This window comes from Ixodes scapularis, unplaced genomic scaffold, assembly GCF_016920785.2.
Source record: "Ixodes scapularis isolate PalLabHiFi unplaced genomic scaffold, ASM1692078v2 PGA_scaffold2__306_contigs__length_199485367, whole genome shotgun sequence".
In the NCBI taxonomy this organism is placed as follows: domain Eukaryota; kingdom Metazoa; phylum Arthropoda; class Arachnida; order Ixodida; family Ixodidae; genus Ixodes; species Ixodes scapularis.
The window spans coordinates 177,551,350-177,577,787 of NW_024609857.1; the positions used below are offsets into that span (position 1 = coordinate 177,551,350).

General features: G+C 46.3%; 1 protein-coding gene across 1 annotated transcript in view; it reads left to right on the plus strand.

Moving 5' to 3' along the window:
- Positions 1-26,438, plus strand: part of LOC115328082 (solute carrier family 41 member 1-like) — a 61,189-nt gene that overhangs the window by 25,984 nt on the left and 8,767 nt on the right. The window contains exon 4 of the mRNA XM_040498534.1: positions 11,209-11,489. Within this exon, the coding sequence (XP_040354468.1) occupies positions 11,209-11,489 (281 nt within the window). The remainder of the gene's footprint in view (positions 1-11,208; positions 11,490-26,438) is intronic.

Here is a 26,438-nt window from a genome sequence, read left to right on the forward strand (position 1 = left end):
AACGTTTACGGCCATGTTCGTAGCGATATTAGTGTTTCGTTCTACTTTGGTACACATGAAAAAGTACTTACGGGGCCCAGTCGCTTAGAACGTCTTTGTTGACATGGACGCCATCTTCAAACCCTCCTAACGGAAGTTCCGTTGTGCTGGGCTCTTTCCCACTACACCAGATGGCAGCACACGGCCGTACAATTGATTGCACAGCAGGACTCTGCTCCTTCGAACTTTCGAGCGTCGTAAACTCGATGAGACCGAGTGTGCAATATAATGCACGCGGGGTCTCACCGGGATGGATATATATCCGGTCCATTGTTCTCAAACTACTTTGCCTCACACACACACAAACATATATATATATGTATATATATATATATATATATATATATATATATATATATATATATATGCCGTAATATCCCGAGTCATCCCTCACCTCTTTAAATACACCAGCGCTGACTCCGCGATCCGCGAACATTCACCCTATTCGAAGGACGCGGTTGCGAACCTTACAGCTGAAGGACATCCGTGACAAAGCAAAACAAAGGAGAGAAAGACACTTCACTTTGTTTACGCATTTCCTCCGCGAGCGAGCTCGCAGTGGTAATGTATCCGTGCGAAAAGAAAATGATGGAGATATAATAGAATAAGAGTTTGTTTTGCTTATCAACGAAAAATCGTCCGGACAAAAAAAAAAAGTTGGAAAGATAAGGCAAGCAGTAACCTATTAAGAGATCGTGAGGTAAGCGAACACCCCCTATCCTGGGGTGTAACCGCGGAGTCTAAGGTAAAAGTCTCTCTCCACCGAAGTAAGGTCGCCGCGAACCCGCTTTTTCTCCCGGCACGTCGCGACGGCGGTTTTGCAATTTTTAAGACAAAGCCAAAGGGTGAACTGATAAATCATTGTTTAAACGTCTAAAGAAAATTGGGTTGTGTGTGTGTTTATACAGCCTAGAACTTGGTCTGCCTCACGGGGGCGACGAGTCTCCCAGCTGTAGATAAGAAATTTAGCCAGTGCGGTACAGCCGCTAGCCTGGGGTCTTTAACGTGCATCACGCAGTAGTGATACACGACCGCTCGCCGGTACGGTGCTCATCTAGATTGAAACGGGCAGGGGTGGGGCTCGAACCCAGGATCCCTGGGCTCTGCAGCGCGAGCTTTCGCTCCACGTGCTCCGAGCTGGTGTGCGCTAGACCACTCGGCCACCGATCCCCTTTAAACGTCTAGACCGCCCTCGCTCTGCTCTTGCGAAATGTAGATCTTGCTCCGAAGTATTACGAGCAGTAAGTTTCCTTATAATTGGGTTATGGGGATATTTATACAGCGTGTAGTTGGTCAGCCATTTAGAGTTGCGACGAGTCACTCGCTAAGTTTCTTTATACTTTGAAAATTGTGCGTTACGAAGATGTGGCCGGCAGCAAATGACAAAGATTCGCTCAATGAAATATACAGATTTCACGGAAGCCGGGTAGTGCGCGCGGAGCCTGGAGCGCGATGGTCAGGCACGCCACTGCCCCGGCGTTGTCCTCGTCTTGATCACATTTCCCCCTTCTTCAAAGAAAACGACTGGACCGATGAATGAAGGAAACACGAGAGTAAACTGAAAACACACAGACATACATAGAATACAAAGAAGAAGAGACACTGATAGACAAAGGACTGATGCCGGTCGTGTAGAATGAAAATGTTCTTGACCCTGCAGCCACTCTCCACAGCATTGCCGACCTCTGTGTCAGCCGCAGGCCCACATCGTCACGATACGGAGTAGGGAATTCACCTGAACGCTGTCAACACAAATGGGGCCGTGGACAGAGCAGTTCGCGCCTGTCTCTCGGTCACGTCTTTAGTTCATCTTGTTCACGGCGCTTTTAATTTTTTATAACTTTCCTCGAAGCCTTCGTAGCTTACATTCGCTAAACATATGTTTCATCGTGACTTCGGCACCTGCGGCAGGTCAACTTGACGGGGGCCGTGCGGCGGGGCTGTGGACTGAAAGTCAATCGGCATTGGCGGATGACTGCTGCAACCAGAATTCAAAGCGATGACGACATCCATTTTGCTGGGGCCTCTTCTCCCCCCTGCCCCTCATACAGCACTTTGTCATGGCCGGCCTCCCTCCCCCCCCCCCCCCCCCCCTCCCCTCCGAATAAAAATCCTGGCTAAGTACCTGGTCCGAGTCATATTTTTTTAATCTATTTATGTATAACATGTATATGTAAGCCATGTTCTTGGCAGGAACGTTCAGCTATATGTAAACGTTGTAGTTAACTTATTTCCGGAGATATAAAATTTCGAAGCTCAAGGCGTGGAGATCGCCAACGCTTTACTATGGCATTTTGCGCAGCAGCAAACTTTTCACCGATGCGTGCACGTAGTAATACTTTATTGTTTTTTTTTCTATTTATTTAATGAAAGGTTTATAATATGTGCATAAAATATTTAAAAAATTACGATAAAACATTTTTACGCAAAATAAAATAAATGCTAGGAAAGAGGTCAATAAACACGTTTTAGAAACACATTCAGAAACTTACCATCAAATTACTTTATATAAAATGGGGAAAGATTTATCAAAATGAGGATTTGTAAATTCATTTTACGAATATACTAAAAGATAGGCTTCGACAATATTTTACGTGCGTGAATTATTAATGCACAGAAGCAGCTGATTTCTCTAGATGTTGCAAAATTGCACGTGAATATTAAAACAAAATCCACCTTTTATCTTTTTTGAAGCTTTCCTTAAAGGGCCCCTGAAAAGAAAAAAAAAGTTTTTTTAAAAACAGTCTGGTTGGGACACGCGTGTAAAAAAAAAATTTACGCGAAAAAAAAATTTTTTTCAGTCACCTCCTTTCCACCTTTCTCTCTCTCGGCATTTCGGGCGCGTGAAGGAGAGGTAGTCCCCGCCTCTTCGTAATGGATCGGCTTGGCTGTTTTCTTGGCTTGGCTGCGCCCCGCACGAGAGCCATTGCTACTTCCTGGCCGTGTTCCAAAATTTACTCGATCTTACCCCAGGGTAAGGGTTTTGTACCCTTGGCGTTCTAAAACCTACCCGCGTACAGCGTTTTTCAATTTGTGCTGTCACGTGATACGATCCGCCGGAGAAACTCGGATTGCTCGGATCCATTTAAAGATTTGGAACACAGCCCTTGGCCGCTGTCTGCCGGTCGCACGACGTACTGCGTCGTATCGTGCACGTACCGTGATGCCGTGGTCTTTTTACACACAGTACATAGTCGTCGCGGTGAACCCCGACCTGAAGCGTCGGTTGCTTCAACGCTGCCAGCTGCTGGGCCTTCGCCCGTACGAGGACACGCCTCGCCAGCCGGAAAGCGTCCGCTCCGATCGCCGCGAGACAACCGCTCGCGAGGCACCCGCTTCGCCGCGGCGGAGCGGATGCCTCGACGAGTTCGTTCGAGCCGCACGATCCTTCAAGCCACCGCGAGGACACGCAGTGGTAACCGATTTTTTTTATTAAACGTTGAGTACGGTGCCGCGTGCCTCGCTAAACTCCTTTACGGGAATCGACATCTAAACAAAAATTGGCACTGGCGCGCGCCAGGAAACAAACAAAAGATGGGGTAAACGGGACACACGAATCGCGCAAAGAGTAGAAAAACAGAAACCTGTCACCCCGCGCCACTTCCTAAGTACTTACGATGACTGACTAACACAAGCAACAAGCCCTCTTCAGAACGCGAGACGCGAAGACGGCGACTATGACAGAAAACAAAATGGCGAAGCTTTTGTTTGTTGTTTTAATGTAGTATCCGAACGGAAGTTACGATTGTGTAAAACGTTTGTAAACAATTGCGACATTCATTCGATGGATTGTTTTTTTAAACCTAAAAATATGTAATTCAAAAACCGATTTCAAGAGATCACGAAGATTTTATAACCAACATCTAAGCTGTCACTCATTCTATTGGCCAATGAGAAGCCGATTTGAATGACCATGGTTACCAATGAGAAGCCGAGCTGAATGACCTGGAATTTGCGCGCAAACTTTAAAATAAATCTCTCGCCGTCAATATTGCTCTAAAAAAATTTTTTTTTCGCGTAAAATTCATTTTCTGACACGCCTGTCCCAACCAGACTGTTTCAAAAAAAAAAAAAACTTTTTTTTCCTTTTCAGGGGTTTTTTAACCGTTCGAAGTGACTTGAACTAATGTGCGGTGAAAGAACAAAGTAAGACTATTTTAAATGAGAAAAACGAAAAAAAAAAAACTTTCTCTCAGATTGAGGTAGCTTGTCTTCGTTCCGATTACTTGAAAGGATAAACCATCTAGGACGCGGGGACGGAAACAGGATTTCTTTTACAGTCCTGTTTCCGTCCCCGTCCTAGATGTTTTATCCTTTCAAGTATTCGTATATATTCATTAAAAACACTCGTTTTTCATTATTCCTGGCTTCGTTCTAGGAGCTTTACCGCACGACGTCAGTTTAAAGACACATCTTCTAGAACCGACAATGGCTCTACAGCGGTGCTGCTCTATTGTAGGGTGTAGAAATAAGTCGGTGTTGTTCCTAGCTTAGCTTTATATTTGTGTTTCTTGGGCTTGTACTTCTAAAAATCGTTAATGGAAAAAACTATTTTGATAGAAAAACTCATGATCCGCACTTGTAAATACTCTGCACCAGGTACAATTTTAAACATAGCACGGATTTCTGTCCGGAAAATATGGTACGTGTGTTTCATTGCCAGACGTACCAAAATAGAAATCGGCAGTCTCAAAAAAAAAAAAAAAAAAATATATATATATATATATATATATATATATATGGACATAAATGCGACCACTCTAGATATGTCAGCCACAAGCACGATGAAGCAGAGTTAATGAGGTATATACACGGAAACATCGCGTGGAGCAGTTATAATGCCACTAATCCAGGCCGCGCTGTTTCGCAGCTCTGATTCCCGTTGTGATCGTGGGCTGCCTGCTGCCCCTTCCGCTGTGGATAGCGCTCGCCCAACGCAACAACGTCTCGAAGAATGTGCTGCGCGTCGGATGGGCGCCCATCCTGCTCGCCTTGATTGCGTCCAGGTGAGCACTTGTTTTTTTCTTTCTGATGTAAACCAACACCTACACAGTCAAAGGGGAAAAGACAACAGAAACCAATAAGGAGAGGAATATGACTGCCTTCACAAGTACTTCTTAAAACAAATGAACGTATTGTACTTGAGGATAATGCTCGCTGTCGCTAGGACATGCGGGAACAACTGCGTTGTTATTGCATTAAATAGTGCGTTCGAATGCAACCAAAATACGGTAACTAATGTTTTTTTGAGCTAGACAGCCGCCACTGCCATGAGCGGTGTCTGTAGCTGCCAAAGTGGCAATCATCTAGCGCAGTGCAGGATGTCATCCATCGTATCGTTATACCGAGCGCTTAAAAGAAAACAAAGGAACGGGTTTTTTTTTTTGTTTGTTTTTGTTGCGCGTACATGAGCTACGCATTTCAGAAAGCTAAAACTCTGTGGGAGCGTGACGCTTGCGGTGTGATCAAATTAGAAATTTGGAAAACGTGAATCAACCTGGACCAGGATATAAAGGATTGATTGAACATATTTTATTAATAAAAAAAAAGACAAAAAAAGGAGAAAAACGAAATTTCACTTTGGGCGGACCTAAGCCTAATATCGAAAAAACAACACAAAATCACATTGTAGATGCCTGTAGCATTTAATTAAATAACAAAAATGTTGTCAGCGAGAATGGAAACAATTTTCTATATCTTGCTTCTCAATGCTTTTTAACGGATAGAAATGTCGCATGCATCCACAATGTCATTTCTTGTTTTGACGATAGTCAGCGCAGGTACACATCGGCTCAAAAATTTTTTTTCTTTTTTTTTTTTAATTTAGGCAACGTTATGTTTTCAGTCTTTCGCCTTATATCAACACCACTGGTGACACATTTTAGTGGAGTGACAGTTTTCTTCAGTCCGTACTTTATTTACGATTGACGAAGAACACGGTACTTTTTTTCTCCAAACACCCGTCATATCCTCTTTCACCTCAGAATATCCTAAAACTTTCCTACTTGTTAATAGTCAGTAAATGTGCAGCTAGAAAGATGCCCTCAATTCGGTACCGGCTTCCGATAGCTCTTTCGGCATCCCATAGCTGTTGAGGTCCCAGGTGCCAGTAAATGCTTCGAAACGTATCTCGTGGTAAGATAGTGCGCAAGGTTGCTTTATCTAGTGCGATGCTTGCGCCATTCAGGAAGCTTAGGAGTTTTGTTTTTTTCTGAATGTTAAATGCCCTAATTAAAGCAACTTTTACCGATTCTTTGCGCACGAATACACCTGCAGTTTTGGTGGCTTCATTCTGGACTACTCGGTCATGCGGTTTCCCGGCATTGCCCTGCATCTGTCTTCGGTCAACGGTAAGTGAATGCGGCTCGCTAGCGGTATCCGGCCGTACAATATATTCCCTTCATTTTCGCAAACGCGCTCATTGGTTGGTATCAAACGCAGAAATACACCCCTAAAGGCCGGGTTGCTGCGGGTTTGGAGGACTCGTCTCCCACAGCCACGCTTTCGTGCTGAGGAGCATTGCGCTGCATCTCCCAAAGAAAGAGGGAAGATTTTATTGTTGTTGGGAATGGCAGCTTGGCACAGGAAGTGCTGGTTCATTCCATTGTGTCGACAATGACGCGGAGGCAGGGGCGAGCTGGAGAGATTCAACGCGGCGATGTTTTTGAAGGTTTATTTACTCGAATTTAGTTCGGCAAACTATGCACATTTATTTATTTCCAGATTCTTAGGGATTACGGTATCATTGACGCGTGATGAAGCGCTCAAGTCCACACCAAAATGGCACTGTCTCGCGTCCCTCCGGCTATTGTAGAAGTTCACCTTCTTTCCCTTATGAAGAATAAGGCCAGTCAGTTTAAACCTGGCCAGTGTCACGTGGTGAACTTCCAGCCAACGAATGGCTCGTCGACAACACAGACATCCTTTGAGTCCTGAACGAAGATTACAGAATTCCTCGTAGAATTAGTGCCTGCATTGCTTGCAGCCACTGCGACGCCAAGCCGTGACTGTACGCGGATCAAATGGCTCGAGCCTCGAGCAATCGAGACAACGACGCCGCGAACAAAAGAAAAGAGACCGACTCGAGCACAAACAAGCACGTGCGCTCTGTATACATGGCCCTTATACCAAAAACAAAACAAAAAAATTAAAGCCGTTTACAACTCCCTGTAACGCCGAATTAGAGCGCAGCTCTTCAGGAGGATGAGGGGAAGGTACGGAGAGGGGGCTATGCCCCTCCTCCTCTCCTGCTCGGCGCCCATTTAGGGAAAAAATTTCCGCTAAATTTAGCGGGGAAATTTTACCGCTATATTTAGCGGGGAATTTTTTCCGCTAAATTTGGCGGTGAAAAGTTTTCCGCTATACTTGGCATGGAAAATTTTAGCGGGGAATTTTTTCCGCTAAATTTACCGGGGATATCTTTCTGATAAATTTAGTCGGGAAAATATTCCGCTAAATTTCGCGGAAAGCTTTTTCCTTTAAATTTAGCGGGGAAAATTTTCCGCTGAATTTTGGTGGAGAATTTTTCTCGGCAAATTTAGCGGGTAAATTTTTCCGCTAAATTTAGAGGGGAAAATTTTCCGCTAAATTCAGCGGGGAAATTTTTCCGCTAAATTTAGCGGGTAAAATTTCTCGCTTAATTTAGCGAAGAAAATTATCGCTAAATATAGCGGGGAAATTTTTCCGCTAAATCTAGCGGAAAATGTTTTCCGCTATATTTAGCGGGAAGAATTTTACGCTAAATTTAGCGAGAAAAGTTTTTGGCTAGATTTAGCGGAGAAATTATTTCGCTCAATTTAGCGGGGAAAATTGTCCGCGAAATTTGTCGGAGAAAATTTTCCGCTAAATTTATCTAGAAACATTTTCCGCTAAATTTAGCGAGGAAGTTCACCCATCATGCACCGCGCGGTTACGCCGACACCGACGCCGACGCCGCTCAAGCAGGAAACGAACCCCTAAGAGCTGCGCCCTAAGAACAAAATAACGGCTAGAAAAAAAAAAAAGGAGAAAACTGTCGCCAACATTGCAAAAGGTTTGAATGTCTGAGCTCCCATCACCCTACAAAAGGTGACGACAAGTGATATGAAGTTAACCTAGCCGGCTTTTGAGTGCATTACCGGGTATCTGCCTCGGGGTGCAGACATTCCCTCTTGCTCCAGCGCCACCAGCGCGTGCCAAAGAAAACAGGAATACATAAGTTTTATGCGGCGGCAAAGTCGCGTGGAAGCACCACACAGAGCAGCGTGTTTGCGCAGAAAGAGGCCAGAACGACTAGCCGGGGAAACGGCCGAGCAGTCGTTACCAGACAACATGTGCATGGACTCGAAGGCCCCCTAGTAGCGTGTAGCGTTTTCAGTGGCGCCTTCATAATTTTCGTTCGTTACGTCACAATCAAAATTTCCCTCGCCGTGACTTCGGGAGTTGTAATCTTTGACTACTTATCAGTTGCGAAACCCCAAGCCCAATGGTGCGTTTGAGAATAATAAAAAAGCTTGGAGCCATCGCGTCCTCAAACGAGCGTCGTCGTGGTTGACACTGCTGTTGCACTGATTTCCGTCGATGAAAGAAAAATTAAACGAGGTAAAAACGGCACAGTGAGCTTTCGGCTAATCGCGAGTAGACTACTTCCAAAAATCCCTGCACGCAACACAGCGCGCGTTGCGTTATGGGACATCTTTGGCCATGAAGAAGAGTGGCATGGTTTCCATTACAATTGCCCCATTGACGAAGCAGTGCACCTCAGCACTGCATGAAAATAGAGTCAGCTCTAGCTCGCTTCGCGCCCATTCATCTTCGTGAGAGACTCCGCTGACACACGGACCCCCGGCGGCCGTAAGGACCTGTCTAGACGTGCCGAGGAGCAGGAGTGAGGCCTGCCGCGTCCCATACCTTTCTGCCATCCTAACCACCACTCCATAGTGCAGCATGGCCCTCACCTCCCGGGTCACGAATGGTGCAAGAAGCCTAGAGGATTCAAACGATAAAACAAGATGATCAGCCGAGTACAGCACTTCTTCCCTTGTTTACCTGCTCAAAAACTCTGGTACATCGGGAGACCCAAATATAATATCAGGCATTATTTTCCTATTGGGAGGCAACAGCATATATTTAAGGCAAGTCATATATTCCAAAAATGCGTACACTGTATTTTGTTTTGACGGAATGTCGTGAACTAAGGCAGATAAATCTAAATTAAAACGGTAGACAGACGATACCCAAGATCCTTTGCGTGGCACTACGCCGCTAGGATCGCTTTGATTTTGCGAGCGGTCTATCGCGAGGACGGACACGCTTTTGGCAGTGCACGTGGCAAATAGTCCGTTTCACTTTAAAGGGACACTGGCAGGGTATTTATGCTCCCCAAGGTTTTTATTTCTACATGACATATGAGAGCCGAACTACCCAGAAAACAATTAGCGCCTCGAAATTCGTTTTCTTTCTTCGCGTGGCCTTTGGACCAGGCTAGCCCCGCACTTACGCAGAGGCACTGGGAGTTCCGGAGCCTGGGAGCGATGGCGGCCTGAAGCGGCTATTCGTCAGACCTGCAAGCAGTGTCTGCACTATCAATCTGTGTAATCATTCTTTATGCGCATGCGCTACACAGTCCCCTGGTCAGTGCGCGGCGGACAGTAGAGAGGTGCATTTTTGGTACGCCGGGGCTGGCGTAGCTAGCACCGACCACCGCTGCAGTCGGCCCGCCTCGGTCCCTGCAGACTCACGTAGGCTCCGCCTGAACGTGGGTAACCCTTTGGCAGTACTGGCGATAACGCGTTACAAGTAACGGCGTTATCGGCAACGCGTTCTATGTTCCGTAATGCAGTAGTTTGCTCGTTACATTTTAGAAACAGTAAAGGGTGACCAACTTACGTCACTTATTTCGAGTAACGGGTAACGCAGCTATGTTACTCGTTCCATCTTCTTCCCACGACTTAAAAATATACACTTCAATTTATTTTTTTTTTATTTTTTTGCTAGGCGTTAAAGGGGCATTGACACCCCAAAGGTCGTATTTTTTTTATTGTCTAAAAGGATGCAAGTTGCAGTCATAGACACGCAAAAAAAAACCGCATCGCGAAAAACAAATTTCCCGCGCGCGCGCGCGCCTTTTTATTTTTGGCGTTTGATTCTCCCGCCTTCGCCTCCTCGCTTCTTTTGATCCGTGACGTCAAGAATCATGAAATTTAGAAGCTTTGTAGGCGGCATCTCTGGAACATTTAATAACGGCAATCCTAATACATGTTTTTTAACGCAATTGCGAACGCATTACGGCCCTTCTTTTTGAAATACCAAAAATCGGAAGTTCGTTGTGGTGCCATCTCCTGGATTTGTATCCTCCCACAGAAAACAGGTGACACCGCTCAAAACCGGTCCGCCGGGCGCTCGCTCCTTTCCTCCTCGCTTTGGGTCGCCATGGCAACAGCAGGGAATCGTGAAAGGAAGTGGACTCTCAGGTCTCCGCAATATTTGACGTCAACGCACCGGCGCGGATAGCGCGGAAACTTCGAATTCGGCATTTGGAATTTTTTTTTTTACTTCAAAAATACTGAATTCCAAAATTTCAAATTTTGAGGGTAATGTCCCGGCATCGTTTTCAATCGTTTCAGATAATAAAAAAAAAATGATTTTGATATGTCAGTGCCCCTTTAAGTCGCGGATTTTGTGCTCGCATTTTAATGCGAAAGCATTAACTGCCCGATGGAGCGAACCGGGCGTTGTCTGTAAGCGTCTGTAGCGACGAAACGAGTTAAATTCCCATTGGCGAAAACCACAGCAACGCAGATGCATCGTCACGGAAGCCGTGGCGCCGGCGGGGTTCGCCACGCCTGCGCAGCACTGGAGAGCGTGATGTCACCGCCGGAGCGCAGTGTGAGCAAGGAAGACGTGGCGCGCTGCTTGTAGGAATGTAAGCAGTCTTAGGTGTCTGTAGCGTACGCTATAATTTTTCCTTTGTGCTTTTCCCCGTGAGTATTGAGGAGGAAGCATAGAAAGAATAAAGGAATTACCGTAAGTTTCTGCATGGACATATTTCTTTAGATGTGGCCCTTATGCGTACCAGTAACGTTACAAAAAAGGGACGAAATACGTTACGGCCTTAACGTATTTCGTCCCTTTTTTGTAACGCCTACAACACTGCCCGGTGGACACTCTGCGACGTGCCCTCGATCGCAGCGCTGGGCGGCAACCTGGCGGCCATCTTCAGCTGCAGCCTGTCCAGCTACCTGTTCCGCGTGAGCCAGCTGGGCGTGCTCCCTGCCGGAGAGCGCACGTGCACGGGCCCCGTCCAGATGTTCTGGCCCCGGGGCGAGATGTCCAACGTGGCCATCGTGCTGCTCGTGGTCGTGCTGCCGGGGCAGACGCTGTTCGCCGTGCTCTCCAAAGTGCTGCGGTTCGGCTACATATCCATGAGCCTCGCCTTTCTGCTCGCCTACCTGGCCGCCTCCCTGGCGCAGGTATGTATGTCCCTCGATCGCGTTGACAATGCCAGGCAGTCATGCTAGCGTCAACACCTCCTAGATTGCGAGGCCATAGTGCTGGTTTGTATGTGCTGCCTACCAGGGACCAGAACAAGGCGCAGATTGATTACGAGCGCTCCCTCGATGTTGGGATTCCTATAATGAAAAAGTCCAATAACGACGTGCTCATTGGATTGATCGTTTTCCACCAAATGCTTATCGCAACTGTTGTAATGCAATAAGAGTTGAGTGGCAAACGATAAACCGGACGTACCGCGATACAATTCATCGCCATACAATAGGAAACTATCAGTGTTGGGATACAACATCAAATACGATATCAATTACCGAGGGTGGGATACAACATGGAACACGTTATAGAATACGAAGTTATCAGTGTTGGACACAACATCGAACGCGATATACAGTACGAGGTTACCGGTGTTGGGACCCAAATCGAACGCAATACGTGACAATTTCGGTTCGCACGATAAAATAACGAGGGTGAATAGGTTTGACAGGTCACGTACATATAGTGGCTTCTCACGCGCAGAATTATCGATTTTGACTTACCTTTCTGGGTAATCCTTCTTCCTACACAAAATTCACGACAACATGCGAGCAATTTCACCTACCACTCTTCATCGCCTGCTTCGCGAGATTCGCACACTGTAAAAAAAACGACGTGAAAAGTACGTGCATTTCGTCATCAAACGATACATTGCAGCCTCGTTTTTTTGTGAAAATAAGTTTTCATCGTCATCATTATCCTGCGCGCGCGCCAGCTCGCGCTTAGAAAGGAGCTGCGCAGAGAGCCTGCGCCGTAGCCAAGCCTGGCCGAGCATGCGCAGTGGGCGCCCCTCGTCTCGCGACCGACGGATCGACGCAGCCGACGCAGTGACGCAGTCCAAAGCTCTGTGGCTTTGTTGACACTTCGTCGCGCTCTTTCCTCGTGGGCTCCAAGCGAAACCAACACTCTTTCAATAGCTTCGAAAAGTACGTATACACGACTTTATTTCTTGCAACGTTAAGTGGTTCGGTATTGAGGAGTTTCAGCGACAGTGTCACCACCCTGGCGGCCGGTCGCCGATAAAGAAAGAAGGGGATAGGTTTGCTGGGCGTTGGCGTGTGTTGGCCGCGAACGTAGGCTTACAAACTACGGAAGCAAGAATATTACGCGGCTCTGGTGTTCCGGTACAAGCAACAGAGGTGACACTATCTGCTACTACTAGCTACGAGCACCCACCGCAGCGATGCAGGCGTCGAAGGAACGCAACCTGTGTACTACGCAGTCAGTCGCCGTCACCCGACGCCGCTCGTTTGGCATTTAGGGCTTTCCACCCCGGGTTCTTCGTGTGTACTAGCAACCGAGTCTTATTTCCTGTGCTTGTGTGTGTGCTCAGTGACTGGATATGGGCCTCAGAGAAGTAGTACAGTCTTAACAAAGGATGAAAGTTGACGGCGGAGGGACTTGCGGCAACGCTCTCGATTGGTGGACGTGACGACTACACGGATAAATTTTTAAGATTGCTGCTACCAAGGTGGGCCGTAGTCGCTTTATGTTGACAGATTTTAAGTGTAAATACCCCATGCAATAACGAATCTATCGCGTTTCTAATCTGCCTTTGTTTTATCATGCACGACCGACTACAAAATGCTTCTGTACCGATCACGGAGTGAACGTCTTCGGCTTTACATTGCATAACATCCAATAAAAAGTCATGTTTGTTCAGCGAGAAAACTTCCCTTTCGAGTGACCTCAATATGTATTGGTAATTTCTTCCGTATCTATGTGCTTTAATCTACAGGATCGATTAGGTTTGCTTCCCGAGTTAAGGCATTTTGCTGCAACATAAGACACTAATGCTTGGCACGATGTATATACCATTCGTGGTATTGTGAACTGGTTTGCTCCCAAAGCTAAAGTGCAACAGGTGGGGCCATTCAATTAGCTAAAAATGTGCCGATATGGGAATTTCGTTGCATAACTAGAGTTTTACGTTTAAGACTGATAAGAAACATGTTCATGTGATGGTGCTTGTCTACACACTCTAAAAATGGTCACGCAGAGCAAGCGTGACGCAAAGCGATTTTTTGCACGCTTGTTTTAAGCGTAGTGTTTTTCAACGATTAGAATTCACGCTCCATAAGCGTGAACTAAGCATAGGTTTAACGCTTGCAGGCGTGACGCAAAGCGATTTTTTACACGCTTGTTCTAAGCGTGCTGTTTTTCAACGCTTAGAATTCACGCTCCCTAAGCGTGAACTGTGCTATGGCTTAACGCTTGGCAGGCGTGAGGGGGCCCTTGTATTTACACGCTTATTACGGCGTGCGTTTTTTCCACGCTTAGATAATGGCGCCTTCTAGGCGTGTGAAATGCGTGCCGCGGGGGAGACCTCTGGCCGTGGGCATTGGGCTTTTTCGCATTTAGTAGATCGTCCCAATACCTAAGATTATTGGGACGATATACTAAATGCGAAAAAGCCAAATGTCAGCGGCCAGAGGTTTCAACCACGACGCACATTTCACGCGCCTAGAAGGCGGCATTATTTGAGAGTGAAGAGAAGGAACAGTCAAAAAGGAACTAAATAGAATAAGGCAAACAAATTTCAGCCTCGGGGCTAAACTCTTTATTAGAAAAAAAATTTTTTTTTTGTACAAATAAGCCGTTAAAAAGTATAAAGCCCGCTAACTGCTAAGAACTGCAACAACTATGAGTATCATAAAACAACTATGAACGAATGTCAATATTTTGAATTTTAGCGGGTTTGAATCAGGATGTATTTTTCAGTAAATGTTAGTAAAAATATCAAGATATAATTCGTTACCATATGTTTTGTAGCTACGCAGTGATATTTGTGTCGTGTCATACTTCTTTGCGGTTCATTTTCTACAGCATACAACAATTGATATATTAGAAAAATTGTGCTTGGTGGCAAGTTTGTGATTATGTAAAAGAAATTAACCACAAAATAAGAAGGAGGTCTTTCCTTCTAAAAATGGTTCGTAACGAAACACAACCAGTTTAAACAACGTCAACACTTCGCTAACAAAGATGAAACTGGCATAAATATTAAATGAGCTCAAATGACCAAAGTGTTGACTTTGTTAGGAAAGTCAACATTTGCTAGCAAAAATTGAATTGGCGTAATGACTTGATTTAGTTTTGGAGCATTCGACCACGTGACACTTGAAATCTTTTTCTACATACCTTAGATTTTTCATTAATAAGGGCCCTTTCGTTCACTTGACTAGATCTATTAATATCTTGATATTCATAACTCCCCCACCAATCATTCCAAAAAAAAATATGAAAAAAAAACATTTTTGTTCGGGAGAGTGCAACTTTCAGAGAAGATCACGCAACATTTTCTGGGCCCACGCTACCTCAGACCTGCTTGCTGGTTTCACTACTCTCTGTACAAAACCAAGCATCTGCCCAAATGCTGCTGGGTATGTTACGTTCTTTAAGTAGTAAACACAGAGGCATAGCACCAGCCCTTTCTCGAGAGACGTGTCTGGTTGCAGGTCGGTTTCATTTCGTGGTTCGTTTCCGCAGACTAGCCGTATCGTTTCGCCCCACACAATGCAGGGTCCCAGAACATCCGTCGGTGCAACCTGTTAACAATAAGATTAAGATATTATGACCTAAAAAAACTTTGTATTACAAAAATGAGTGCAAACACTTGAACGTTAACATTGCCCACGTTGCACTAACTGAGGCGCTCATAACAGGCTGTTCTTAGTTTGTAAAGCTGCGTAACATTAAGTGCGCTATGAGCGTGCTTGAAGTATTTTTTCTATTGCGAAAGTGCTCTACTCCCCGCTGAAATTAGTGCGTTTTTTTGCGAGCCACACGAAAACGCGTTACGCCGACGGCGACGCCGCTCAAGCTAACTCGATATTTCTGCAAAGCTTTATCTCAAAGAAATGATTGGGTTGAGCCCGATTAAAACCAAAATGAAACATGCCTGCAAGCATCGGAACATGCAAAGACTGACGCGGCTGCCTCTGACTGTGATTTTTTACGTCTCCTTCACCGCTGCGACCCTTTTCCTCCTACAGTCCAACGTTGCGTACCCTTTCCCTTCTTTCCTTTTTCCCCCTCTCTTCTCTTTTTCTTTCCTCTTGCCACCCCTTTTTCTTTGCCACATTGCCACGTACCCATTCTCTCCTTCACCCATATTCTGGGTGTTCGTCGATTCCGAACCGTAAAGCGCCGTTCACACTCTTGCGACCGAGTTAGACCGACAGACTAGACCAGTTTTTAAGCCTTTTGCGACTTCTTAGGACCGGATGGCCTCCAGCGGAGCTGGCCCCCTAAAGGTCCGTTCACACTCTTGCAACCGAGTACGACCGAGAGAGACCAGACCGGTTTTTAAGCTTCTTGCGATCTCTTAGGACCAGCCCCGCTGCACCGCATCCGGTCCTAAGAAGTCGCAAAAGGCTTAAAAACCGGTCTGGTCTCCCTCGGTCGTACTCGGTTGCAAGAGTGTGAACGGACCTTAAAGGCCCGTTCACACTCTTGCGACCGAGTACGACTGAGAGAGACGAGATCTCTCAAAAACTTCTTAAATGTTTTTAGAATGAGGGAACACACCGGCATTGTGGCGCCATCTATGCGGTGACCCTGGAACTGCATTTCACAAGAGCGAAGGTTTTGCGGGATTTCCGAGGTCAAATGTGCGTAATACCCATAGAAAGGCTCGTTTATAACATTGACAAAAGTTTTTCGAGTCAAGAAAGAAAGGATAATGCGCGAGAAATAAAAAAGAATATGCCGAACCGCCGAGTTTACACTGCTTCCCAATAGATGGCGCCAGTGTGTTCTCTGGTTTAAGAAGTTTTAAGGAACACAAGTTTAGGAGGTCGCAAGAGTGTGAACGGGCCTTAAGAGATCGCAAGAGGCTTAAAAACCGGTCTGGTCTCTCTCGGTCGTACTCGGTTGCAAGAGTGTGAACGGGCCTTTGACTTTCAACACGGGAGATCGACGCAGAGGCGAGACTTCCGGCAAAATATGCTTTTGAAGTTTTTGCGACAGCAATGCAACACTTAGAATAACAAGCTTACCTATGTACTGCAGTCTCTACAGCCGAGAACGAACCCGCCCGACTACCTCAAATACGCCCCATCATGCACGGTTCATTCCTTCACCTTTCCGAACAAACAACATTTGTCTCAATGCCGCGCTCAATCACAAGCAGCAAAAACAGTTTCCTAGATGTAGCAGTTATGCTGAAAAGCACATCGCTTCGAGAAAAGCAACACGGTGAAGATTGTGCTACTTGATACTTGCGCTTTCACAACAAAATTAAAAAAATAGCGGATTAAAACAGTGATGAGGGACAAACGAAAACAGGGTTTTTACCCAAATATTGCAGTCTTCCATGAATAACTGGCGAATTTGCCACAGTAAAGGCACCAGCGAAATGGGAAGCCCTTTCCTTGGCTGGCCATTCAGATACGTCTCCCGCATGAATTCAAGGCACTCGCACTCGCTATGTTTGCAGCAACCCCGCGGCACTCCACGCATGTCAAGTGCGGTAAACATGGCACGCTGTGCCCGGACTCACGCGCCGTCTCCCGCTAAATCTCGAAAGTCGCAGTCAGTCAAGCTGGTCCAGCCGTCCAGCCACCAGCCCCAGCCACAAACAAGGCGTGTCGGGAACTGAATGAGCGAGCCAGGGAGCAACGGGGACAGCGCAACGGCTTTCTCGCTTTTCCCGCCAAAAAAGAGGATGCATGCGCCTTCTGTCCTTCCAGAAAAAAAAGAAAAAAGCTCACATCAAGAAAAAATCAACAAAAAAGCACGCGCTGGAGCATCTTCAGGAGGGCCAACCCATTCGCATATAAGCGTGACGATCAATGGAGGCGCCCGCGTTTCTCCAAAAATCTAAGCGTGTGTTTTGCGGTCGTCACGCTAAAGGGCCGCCCACACTAGCGAGAAAACGCGCGTGGCACGCCGATCGCGGCAAGTAACAAAATGTCGCCGAAGCACAGTCAGCGCCATGAGCGCGTGCAGAGACACGCCCTTTATCTTCCCGCTTAACCGATTTATCGGCGCGCCGGGCGCGTTTTCTCGCTAGTGTGGGCGGCCCTTAACGCTGTTGATCACGTCCGAAAAAAAGGCCGAGCGGGATTCCTCGGACTGCTCTAACGCTTGGACACAGAATGGCATGAATCGCGGGATGGTGTCTTTCTTGTTTTTCATGTGCAAAGATGGTCTTTTCTCTCTCTTTTTGTAGCCTGGTTGGCACGTTGTTTCCTGTTTGTGTAAGAGTGTATTCCTTTCGAGTGGGTGTATTGCATTGTTTCTTGTTTATTAAGCAAATATGTACGATATGTATCATTTCAATATTTTTGTCGAAAACCTTGTACTCCCCCCTCATACAATGCCCGAAAGGGCGCTTTGAGGTAAATTAAATAAATAAAGAAAACAAAAAAAAACGCTTATTCTCGATCACGTGGTGCTTAAAACGTCATTCCCGTCGCATTGACGTCGGTTCCACGCTTGAAACTCGCGGTTAGCGTGAGGTTCAGCGTGACAATTTTTAGAGTGCAGCATAAGCTTCGCAGATCCAGAATGGGTGTGCTATAGGCTACAGGCTCAAAGTTTTTAATGGGCTTAATTAGTGATTACGCGGCAATAAATATTGTGGTGGAAAACTGAACAGTTACTGGGTGGGTTTTGATCGTGCCCATTGGTGTGCTTTTGGCAAATTAGGTAATGGCACTCCTTTTTCCTGACCATCTGGCTTCAAGGGGCATCACATCCAGATGTGCTTAAATATATTTATGTTAAGATTCAGTTGACCCCTCTGTATCATTACAGGATGGCAGTCTAAAGCCACAACAAACAGCGGTGAATACACAATGCATAATAACAAGCACCAGTGTTCAAGCGTATAGTCCGCAAAAAACAATTTAAGCCAGAAATTTGTTTTGTTTCGTCTAGATAGTTTGCATCTGGTGTATAATCTGCAGGTCCTGATTTCCGCAACCCAGTGCATAGTCGGCCAAGCTGGTGCATTCTGTCTTCGTGCTTTTTTCTTCGGTAGCGTTTTCCTCAGAATTTCTTCTTCGAACGCTGTTGAGCCTGAAGAACAGCTCTATGAGGCCCATATCAAGCCACTGAGCACACACACAAGCACAGGAAGTAACACTCGGTGCCAAGTACCAACAAAGAACCTTGGCGGAGAGCCCTGAGTGCCAGACGAGCAGCGTCGGGTGACGACAACTGACTGCGTAGTAGACACGTTGCGTTCCTTCGACGCCTGCATCGCTGCGGTGTGTGGTCGTAGCTAGCCCTAGCGAAATGATCATCACTTCAAGCAAGACCTACCGTGATGCTACAAATGAAATGTTCAAGTCAGTCGAAGGCAAGAAATCTTGCCATAGTCAAGATGTGTGTGCAAGTGTTCGACGTGAGCTCTCTCACGCTGGTGCAGCTGACATCAAGAAAGGTGGATGTTAACAATGTTTGCGCGCTGAGGCTGAAACTATGACGCATACTTATTCTAAACCTAAATTCATCGGTCTGTGACTACAAATATTTTTGTTGACATTGCTTAGATTATATAACCATTCAGGCCTCGCATTAAACGGTGTTGCGAATTCTTTGGTTGTTCTGGTTAATTGTGCTAAAAAGCGGTTGGATGGAAAGTATGACAGTTACAGCATACAAGGGACGATCGAGGTCTTTAGCCTCCGTTCTGTGGACATGGACACTGATGCCTGTTTTGGATGACGTAATAATTAAGAGTTGCAGCAGATGAGCGTCACTTCGACATCCCGCACTGCAACTGCGACTTGGCTGCCTCGCTGAGAAAATGCCTTCGGAAGACTTCCCCGCTTCTGTCTCACCCGAGATCTTCTCGGAGGAAGAATTGAGCTTCATGCCGGTCTACATGGAATCAAGGATGACCTACATAAAGGATATCTATGATTTTCTCCTACGAATGGGGGAGCGTAGCAGAGTCGCCGAAACCAGCGCGTCGGTGATTGCAGAGAAAAGGATATTTATAACCTACAACCCATAGAGAGCAACTTTCTGTCAAAATAAAAAAGGTCACGAAGTGACGGGATGACCCCGGTACAAATGCTGTGGCGGACTTTCCTGATCCCGCGACCCTCTCAAACTTGTCTAGAAGTTATATTTAGGCTTCATATAACTAGATGTGTATCCACTCTATAAACAACAGCGTATATTTGATTAGCATAGACCTAAAATCCTTAAACCAACGCTATCTGCCATGTTTCTAATATTTAGTGTACGTGTTTGTGTATGAAAACCTATTTTTCCCCTAATAAGAGATTTTCAAAAGCACACGTGTCTTCTGCTGATATATGTCTACCAATTTACAATGCAGAGGCAAAAGAAAATCAATCGTGTGCATCTACCACTTTGCATAAGCACCTTTTGCCATTCATTCTTGAGCACACTCAAATATCAGGTTAAGTTGCTTTTGTTTTAGAAGCTCTGCCCTGTTTGGTAAGAAAAACGTTTTAAAAAACTTCACCTTTGTTCTCCTTCTGGCATTCAATACAGACTTTTGTTTGTCGGCAAACCACACACAGCAGATATCACCGTGGCACATACAACTCGAACGACCGATGAGCCTATTGCTATCACAATGAAGTGTCCCACGAAATCCAAAAGGAGGCTTGCAGGGGTGCACAAGCACATTAAAATGAGATTGGCGCTTCCGGGGCTTGTTTACATTATACGTAAAAATAGGACGGTCGGCGACCAGCTGATCAGAATATAACACCAAGGATACCGATGCTTGGATACATAGAACGTAGGATAAAGACCTCGATCTCCCCTTGTATGCTGTAGCTGTCATACTTTCCATCCGACCGCTTTTTAGCGCAATTACCCAGAACAACAAGTCAACAACCCAACAGTTTGTAACACCGTTTAATGCGAGGCCTGAATGGTTACATCATCTAAGCAATATCAACAAAAATGTTTGTAGCCGCAGACCGATAAGTTTCGGTTTAAATGAAGAACGCGTCATAGTTTCAACGCGCAAACATTGTTGATATGTGCGTTTTTTTGGACCCGCGTATTTTCAGTTCAACTTGATGACAACTGCACCAGCGTGAGAGAGCCCACGTCGAACATTTTCACACATATCTTGACTATGGCAAGATTTCTTGCCTTCGACTGGCTTGAACCCTTCATTTGTAGCATCACGGTAAGTCTTGCTTGAAGTGATGATCAACTCGCACACCGCAACAAATAGAGAACGACACGCTTTATTTAATTCATACGTTACCGGTCTACGGGCGTCGCAAATTTATCCCCTTCCTTTCCGCCATTTTGGATAGATTGTAGCTCCTTCTACGTTCGCTGAAGCTCCTCAATACGCGGATCAAAGTAAACACCGAGAGACAGAAAGTAGACATGAAGTTTTGAAATCGCAGCTTATTTGAACGCACTTGTCCCCTGTTGAAAGGCTCTAGCTGTGCTCTGTTGCAGGCGTCATTTCGACTGCGTGTACTCCAAGGTAACGTCAGTCAGTGTTCACACTCGGCTAGCTTCGCTATCTTCTTATCTCATGTGCGAAATAGACGTAGAAACCAGCGCCGCGTCTCTTTCGAATATTCAGCCTCCAGCCCCCTGGCTTCCAACGTGCTTGCTGCCGCAAACCGTTCGACGCATTGGGTGCGCGGGCTCGTTCCAAGAGGCGTTGTTTGAAGATGACGAGTCGCCGAAGTGTTACCGAAGCTTCTCTTACGAAAGTCGCGATCGACGCTCGACTTTCAGCTCATACGTTTTTCCTCCCGGGTAGACCATGAGTGGCGACCACTGATCTGTGGTGCTGACTGGAGCCGAACGAAGTCGAGGTACGCTAGCAAGTCAGTCACATTTTCGTGACGCCGCCTAACTGCCCTGCTGTCGGCTGCGCAGAGCGAATGGTGGAAAGAAATCGGAACACGTTTTCTTATCTTCCCGTCGGCCATGTTTCCCTCCAGTCAACGGAAAGTGAATCGCGGCTGTACGTCGGTTGACTCTCGATTACTGTGCCTAGATTGTAAATTGCCTCACTACAACGGAGCCTTTTAGATGTGATCTTATTCTGATGATCGTTACATCTTGCTTTTTCATCTTGGTTGCACAGTTCTAGACGACCTTCTACACATTTCACTCCTTCTCGACATGTCGCTGGTGCTTGAGACAAACAAATTGGAAGTCACTGTTTGGTCACTCCTTGGTGCAGATATTTTATATTCCACACAGGTGCGCCCTGGAGTTTGTTCAGAGGTACCTCAACATATTATATTAGAGTGCCATTTTGTGTGTTGTAGTTTCGTACAAAACCAAATTGCACTTTGTTTGTAATATGCCCTATAACTGTTCACTAAAATTAAAGTTGCAATAAAACATTAGCCACAAGATATGACTCAGTCAACGTGGCCAAAAAATTCCTTGCATAATTTTCTTCGTGGGTCGTTTTGGATGTTGACGAATTTGGATGTTGACGAAAAAGTTATGCACATATGTTTCTTTTACGTTTTGTACAGGTACTTCCGTTAAAGAAACCCCAGCAAAGGCAGCAAGACAGTCTCCTGGCTTCACACAAAGGATAATGGCATTCCTGCTCCAATCCAGAGCCTTGTCCACAAACTTCACTGAACATAATGGTACATTCCCTTTCCTTAACTTTTCAATCTGAAATGTGTGTTGTTGTTTGTAAAAAGTGTAGTACAACATTTTGTGGGATGCAACTTGCCTTACTGCACCACGAGGTCGATCCCGGTCGATCCCACTCCGTAGCTCGATGTTGAGGACTGCTACGGCCGGGTCCGTCCGGAGGCTGCCGTGGACTCCGAGGAGAGGATTCACTCCAAAACACAAAGATACTGAAGAAGCGGGTTTATTTGGCTCCTGTGCCACCACGCTGCGCCCGTCGGCCAAACTAATAAAAGAAAAGAACGGAAAAGGGTCGGCGCTGTCGCATTAGACAGATTCACCTGGGGGGGGCCCACGCTGCCGCATTAGGCAGATTCGTGGAATGGGGAAAGCTCCAAAAAGAACGAGGCTCCGTGGCCCAGAGCCTTCCCTGACGAGAGCCAGGGCCGAAAAAAAAAATTGGCTTGCTCTTTATGTTTATACAGCCTTGATGGAGATGCGCTTCAACGGGTAATGGGTCTCTTAGCTGTAGATGAGAAATTTAGCCAGTGCGGTACAACCGCTAACCTGGGATTTTTAACGTGCATCACGCAGTAGTGATCACACGAACGCGTGCCGGTACGAAACTCATCCAGATCAAAACGGGCGGAGGCGGCGGGGATCGAACCCAGGAGGTTCCCAGCGCAAGCTTTCACTCCACGCTCCGAGCTGAGACGCGTTAGCCCACTCGGCCACTTCCTCCCTTATGGCGCGTTCACACTGGAAGCGGATCCGCGTTCGCGAAGCGGATCTGCGCGTTCTCAACCGCAAAGCGGCTAGGATCGAGCGGTTGGAGCGCGTTTTTGCCAACCGCTTCGGGACCGATTTCTCCCAACCGCTTTGACGAACCGCAAAGCGGCAACCAATCACAACGCGACGCTGACGTGACGTCAGTGACTTTCGAAACAAGATGGCACCTGCCGCTGGTGAGGCGTCCAAGGCGCTGTAGTCCTAGCGCTGTAGTCTTAGCTTTCGACAAATCTTCGGAGAAACTTGATGTTCACGTCCGTCACTTGAATCCGCCGCGAAAAGAATTGACTCGGTAATTTTAGCGGGCTTCGCACCGGTGATTTGGTTCGGGTAAGAGTTTGTTGATTATTCCGGCTGCCACAGCCCAAGCTCGCTGCCTTGTTAATCCCTGCCTGTAGAACGTCGGAGCCCGCCCCTGATCGACCGAATTATCAGCTTTTCTACCAACTAGAATAGTCGCGTGAACTATTGAAAGCTTTCGCCACCGTGCATGGCCACCACGAAGGCCGACAGAGACGTCGTAAGCTTGACTGCGTAGCCAACGCACTACCGCGGAGGGGGCAGGGTACCGCTAGCTCGACCTGTAACGTTTACTACTAATAAAATAAATAAAGGGAAGCTACTCAAGGAATAAAGTGTACGTACCAGACAATGCAGAGGTAATCCATACGACGTTTATTTGAGCTTAATGTCAAACAAACGGTAGACTCGATCGACGAGCGAATGACGAGAGGAGAGTCCGCCACCAACGAAGCCACGACCGACTAGCACAGAACACATTCCCCCGCACCACGGTCCGCCCCACCGCTCACAACTCTGAAAATGATAAGAGCGAACAACAACGAGGGGGAAAAACTAGCCCTCTATCCCGAAAACAAGGTCAGCTATTCATGCGGGAAGGGTCCACTTCGAAGAAAAGGTCGGGGGCATCCTGTTCTGAGTGAGCAAGGGGCGCCTATATAGCTGGGCTTTGCTTGTGGGCGAAGTCGAGGGAATCACAGGCGAGTTTGGCGGGTCCATGCTTCTTTTTTTGCTCCTTGAACCCGTGATGCGCGCGAACATCCCGAAGAAAAATATTCCGAGTGCCAAAATAGCAAAACTTTGGCTTTGGATCTTGAATTAAAGTGGATTTTGGATTGTAAAACAGGGTTGCCAAACGCAAGTCTCAAAAGATCACGCCGAGAAACCGCCAACCGCCTCTCGGTGTGTCTGAACGGGGTCGCTCGCGAACCGCATTCGCGACCGCTTCGCGAACGCGGATCCGCTTCCAGTGTGAATGCGCCATTAGAGCCAGGGCCGCCGTCCGCGGCCGCTTATCTAGCCAGCGGAAAAATGGACACGCCCGGGGTAGGTGGTGTGGCTTATCCCGCAGATGGGCCGTGCCCATAATCATTTCCAAGGGTGCGCCAGAGGCACATTCACCCAAAAGGACGAGGGAAGACACGCCCTCTTCGAGGAATGCGGCCTGGTCTCCGTATCCGGGATGACGTCGGCACAACGCTCCCACGGCCTGCGTGTGCTAGGCCTAGAGAGGGAGACGGGAAACACGTGGTTCCCACAATTTAAACACCCGAACGTTTCTAAATGGTTTCTGTACCAGGCACTTATGGAACTGATTTCAAGGGCCGTGGAGCGCTGGTTTCAAGCCCACCTAATGACTTTTGTTTTGTTGTTGTTTTAGCTCGTTTAGCATATATAATATATATATATACGGTTTTCTTTTAAGTTTTTACGTCGCTCACTGGCTCCATCACAAAGCATAGGTGCTGCATTAGTCGCGCCACACCGTAAGGCCATATGCGGTCGGGTTGCATCACCTGGGACCATTCGTCACTGCACTCAGCTACGGTATGGTTACATGGTCGGGGAATGAAGCAGGGGTACAACTTGGAAATGCTGATCTTCATCACATTTGAAACAACATTTTTTATTACTTTTGTGTCGAGTTGTCAGCATTTTAAGGGTGAGAAAGCAAGCAGTAGCGACAGCAAGAAGAAAAAAAATTTAAAACCGCTCTCACCGAGAATCTATTATGAGCACAAGGACGCCACACAGTATAATTAAGACGCTTCTAAAGGCGAATTAACGTATAAATTATGTGCTTGTACCTCAAAGATAAAAAAGTTAAATATAATAAATAAGGATAAAAATATACAACAGGAGGACTTCAATCAGAACTACACAGTCTGTAAGTTCGAAATTTGATACCTCAAACCACCCGGTTACCATGCCAACCTTATTTTCAGGTCGTTTATGGAGATGTATAAATTTAGTTTGCAACTGTCGGCTGCAAGAGATTGACTTATATTCATTTCATTACTTACATTTATATTCATTTACCAAATATGACAAGTGACCAAAAATAGAGCCTCATTTGTCGGCCGAGGCACTCTGCTTGCATCAAGGCGAACTGTAGCTTGGCTTGCTGGGCTTATATTTTGTTTCATCACCCGTGTAGGATTCCGTTGTCGCTCATCAACAGAAAAAAAAAACTGTGACTAAGTCTGACTTGTTCTGGTGTGCAGGTATCCTTGACAATAAACTCTGCTAAATGAGGCAATATATATATATATATATATATATATATATATATATATATATTAGCGAAGGTGCATTGTTTTAGTAAGATGGCCCAAACTATTTGACTAAGGTGAAATAAAAAACGGACCTCTCCACCTGGGTCTGTTTTCATTTCACGCAGACACTATCTCCTGCTTTTTGTGTCTGTCCGGCCAAAACATCTGTGTTAGACTAAGACTGCATGCGCTGTTTCGGATATGTGCAGGTATTCCTCGCAGCAAATGGCTGCCAATCAGGAACATGAGCTTGTTTGCGTCCACCAAGAGCAAGTATTTTCAAGGTGAGCTATTGCCCGCCTATATAAGTTTCAGCATTCGTCAAGAAGCGCAAAATCAAAGCCCGGGGGTTCGCCATTGCAAAACTCTTGACTCGGAAGCAGATAGGAAGTAAGCTTTACAAAAGTATCCAGCTGCCTCAACAGGGGAAAAAAATATTGTCAGCCCGAGTTAGCTCGGGGGCAGCATGGAGCAAACAAGCCACGGTACGAGTCTATTTGGTTCAGGCTCTTGTAGGGGGTGGGCGATGACTCGGTGTTTTCTAAAAGTTCAATAGTTTTTTTCTAAAAGTGTGGTTGCCATCATTCGGGGATGGGTATTAAGTCGAAATGTTACGTAAATATTTCATCCACGTGCCTGGATTCATGTGCCTTGTCTCCCTAGTGAGGGCACTCTCTTGCAGGTGTGAATCTTCAATCTCTGTTGCGTTATGTCCCCTGAGGTATATGTATATAAATATATGACCGAATTCTGACATCGGCTTGCGCGCACACTAATTGGATATCTTTCGGGCGCCTTTCTCGCACTACCCGAGATGACAGCTGGGGCTGCAACTTCGTCGTTTCAAGAAGTACGTGAGCGTTTCATATCCTGTTGTATGATTGTGAAATAAGGGTAATGAATTCAAATGAGCATGTGGGCATTTTTGTTAACTTCCCAGTG